Source organism: Olea europaea, unplaced genomic scaffold (genome assembly GCF_002742605.1).
Source record: "Olea europaea var. sylvestris unplaced genomic scaffold, O_europaea_v1 scaffold1040, whole genome shotgun sequence".
NCBI classification, from domain to species: Eukaryota; Viridiplantae; Streptophyta; class Magnoliopsida; order Lamiales; family Oleaceae; genus Olea; species Olea europaea.
The window spans coordinates 234,594-237,823 of NW_019227739.1; the positions used below are offsets into that span (position 1 = coordinate 234,594).

The window sequence follows — 3,230 nt, forward strand, 5'->3', positions numbered from 1 at the left end:
AATAGATCTTAGAAAAGGAGAGGGACTTGCTTTAAGGTGCTTAACATTTTTTAGATTCATAAGGTTCTTGTCTGTTGTCTCTAATGAGTTTTGTAGGGGATGAGAATGAAAATTTCAACCAGTTAATGCTAATATCTTGAAGCAATGGTATAATGATGAGCCATTTTATCTCCTCAATAGAACCCGTAGAGCACAGATGATGAGCCATTTTATCTCCTCAATAGAACCCGTAGAGCACAGATTCTTCTCTTCCTGTTAACTAATTTGAAGTTTTTAATATTGAGGCCTACTTGACGATGTGTGTTTTACTGAGCTCGTAGTTGAATGTATGTCTCACAGCCGCTTGCAGATGCTTATGGACTGCTTATGCATAGGAATGGCCAATGGGAGTGGACTCTTGCACCAGGCGTGTCACCTTCCCCAAGATATGAACATGCAGCAGTAAGTGATCTATTTAATGATTAATTGCTGGTGCTGCTTCCACTCTGAAATTTCAGTTCTGTTATTCATTCTTAGGATTATAAATGTTGCTAATTTGTCTCAATCAGAATTCATTCCTCTGATTTGTGAGAAGTAAGTTCTGTTCAATCTGGATTTCTTTGGCACTTGATTTAAGTGAAACTGAATTAGATTTTTGGAAAAGAATATAAAATAGCCGAACAAAGGCTGATGTGTTAGAGAATTTTTCTTGCTACATCTACAATACTTGCTGCATGAGGAAGGATGGCTCTCTGGATTTATACCTTTTTACTCTTTTCTGCTCAACTTTTAAGAAACTTTATACTGGCCACGACATTACTATCTTTCGGTTTGCATGATTAAGCTAAGTATTCAAAAACTTTCAGATCAACTTTTCTATTTAATCTCACTTGGGAAACTGGAGTTTGGTTGGTTCGGGCCTCATCAGTGTCCACTAAAAGTGTTTCTCACCATTTCAAAAACCATATTGTGAAAATCTTTTGTTCTTATTTATTTTTTTTCTGATGAGGGGTCTAAAGGTTTTAAAGGATTAGATTTGATGGCATACTCTTCTCTCTTTGCACCTTATTCTTCAATAATTGAACTATTTCCTTTTATCAGGTTTTTGTTGGTGCTAGATTGCACGTTACCGGCGGCGCTCTTAAAGGCGGACGAGCAGTAGAAGGTGAAGCAGCGAGTGCAGGTAACTTTTCAGACTTCTTTTCTAATTGTTATTCTATTTACTCATATGAAAAGTATCTACATTAATTTTCATGGTTTTTTCTTTTTGAAGTACTGGATACTGCTGCTGGGGTTTGGCTTGACAGAAATGGGCTGGTGACTTCACGTGGTAACAAAGGACACGCTGAGCATGATCCCTCTTTGGAGCTTATGCGTCGATGTCGCCATGCAGCTGCATCTGTTGGTGTCCAAATATATATTTATGGTGGTCTGAGAGGAGGTAATGATTGTAATTAGCTGAGGTATCCTGTCATCTTCTGATCCCCTTTTAACTTCATCAGGACATGCCATCAGAATCTAGATGTGCACGACCATGTTGCAGCAAATATTGTTTGACACATCTGTTTCTGTGAGCAAATTTTACACTGTTACAGCTTTGTGTAATTTCCTACTACACATCTCACACCACTGATGCATTCAAGCTTTTAGAAATAAAAGATTTCATGACAATTTATAAGGAACGTAATCATGCAAAGGAAAGAGGTGTCCATTAACTTACTGCTGAAATTGACATCTTTCATTTGGCAACGTGGCTGCAATATGATCTTTATTGATTGAAAAGATGGTTGTATGATATAATAAATGTGTAATTGGTATACAGAGTTCAAATTATATTTTTTGCATCTAATATTCCTATTTTTTATATTTATATTTACCAACTCTTTGATTTTTTATTTTTATTTTTTGCAGATACTTTGTTTGATGATCTTCTGGTTGCAGAGAATTCTCCATTTCAATCTGACAGGGGTTTGACATCTAAAAATCCGGCATCAAATTCAAGTTTAACTTCGTATTCTTCCACATCAACTCAAGATGGAAGATCTGAAATACCCTCATCTGGTGGTTTGAGGTTTGATCCCATGGCCTGCCTTTTAAATTCATCATGTGGTTTTAAGGAAGTTAAGCAATAACTATTTTTTTCTTCATACAGCACGGACAAAAATTCGATGGTGAAACTGGCTGAGGCGTCCGCTGCTGAAGCTGAGGCGGCTAATGCTGTCTGGCAAGCAGCTCAGGCAGCAGCAGCTACTCCTGAAGAAACATCTGTATCAGATGACGCTTCACAAGCTGCAGAGACCATTTCAGAGGGTAGTGACACTGAGGCTGATGTCCGCCTTCACCCTAGAGCGGTATGTTTGTTCACGATGTTGTGATTTATGTATGGTATACCTTGTACATTAGAGCGTGTAAGCTTTATTATCATCTATGCTATACAGGTTGTAGTTGCAAAAGAAGCTGTGGGGAACTTGGGAGGTATGGTTAGGCAGTTATCTTTGGATCAATTTGAAAATGAAAGTAGACGAATGATTCCATTGCCTAATGATTTGTCACATCCAACCAAAATATTTACGAGGCAGAAGTCTCCTCAAGGCTTGCATAAAAAGGCAAGTTCTACTAAGTTTCCCTTCTTTTCTTTCCGCCTTTAAAAGAAGAATAGAGTAAACAAAATATGTATAAAAAAGAAATTATCCTAGTTCTCATTTGCCATGCATTGCTGCAGATCATATCTACTTTGCTTAGGCCTCGAAATTGGAAACCTCCTTCGAACAGAAAATTCTTTCTGGACTCCTATGAAGTTGGTGAGCTTTGTTATGCAGCTGAGCAGATCTTTATGCATGAGCCAACTGTTCTTCAACTGAAAGCTCCTGTCAAAGTGTTTGGTGATCTGCATGGACAGTTTGGTGATCTCATGAGGCTGTTTGATGAATATGGATTTCCTTCAACTGCAGGCGATATCACGTAAGTTCATTGTTATAGGTTATGGAACTGAGGTTACTCCATCGGGCTTGAGATTGACACATGTTATAGGCTTTACAAGCACATGCAAGGTTCAGTATTGATGCTCAGGGGTACTCAGTGATTGACAAAATAAACGTTTGTCTTCCAAGTTGAAGTATAGCCCCTGTTTGGTTTAGTTAAAAATTAAAATTTTAGTAGATTTTGATAAAAGTTGATGAAATGTATGATAGAAAAATTGATAAATGTTGTTGGTCCCTTAAAATGCATTGTTGATGAGTTTGACAGAAAAA

At 37.6% G+C, this 3,230-nt stretch overlaps 1 protein-coding gene across 2 annotated transcripts; it reads left to right on the forward strand.

The window, feature by feature from the left end:
- The first annotated feature begins 15 nt into the window (after window positions 1-15).
- On the forward strand, window positions 16-2,962 carry LOC111372881 (serine/threonine-protein phosphatase BSL1-like). 2 transcript variants are annotated; one of them, XM_022995301.1, is made up of 8 exons: window positions 16-229; window positions 340-441; window positions 1,081-1,162; window positions 1,253-1,420; window positions 1,891-2,050; window positions 2,132-2,330; window positions 2,418-2,585; window positions 2,702-2,962. In XM_022995301.1, exons 1-8 carry the CDS (start codon window positions 197-199, stop codon window positions 2,942-2,944), a joined length of 1,155 nt encoding a protein of 384 aa, XP_022851069.1. In that variant the 5' UTR covers window positions 16-196; the 3' UTR covers window positions 2,945-2,962. The 2 variants fall into 2 exon arrangements, with proteins under 2 accessions (XP_022851069.1, XP_022851070.1); XM_022995302.1 differs by having other exon boundaries at window positions 16-185.
- Window positions 2,963-3,230: the final 268 nt, after the last annotated feature.

Bases quoted from the DNA above. Each gene is read 5' to 3' on its own strand.
- LOC111372881 (XM_022995301.1), top strand. From the start codon at position 197: ATGATGAGCCATTTTATCTCCTCAATAGAACCC. The intron at 2,051-2,131 runs GTTTGATCCCAT...TTCTTCATACAG, and splicing joins CCCTCATCTGGTGGTTTGAG to CACGGACAAAAATTCGATGG. The intron at 2,586-2,701 runs GCAAGTTCTACT...GCATTGCTGCAG, and splicing joins CTCAAGGCTTGCATAAAAAG to ATCATATCTACTTTGCTTAG.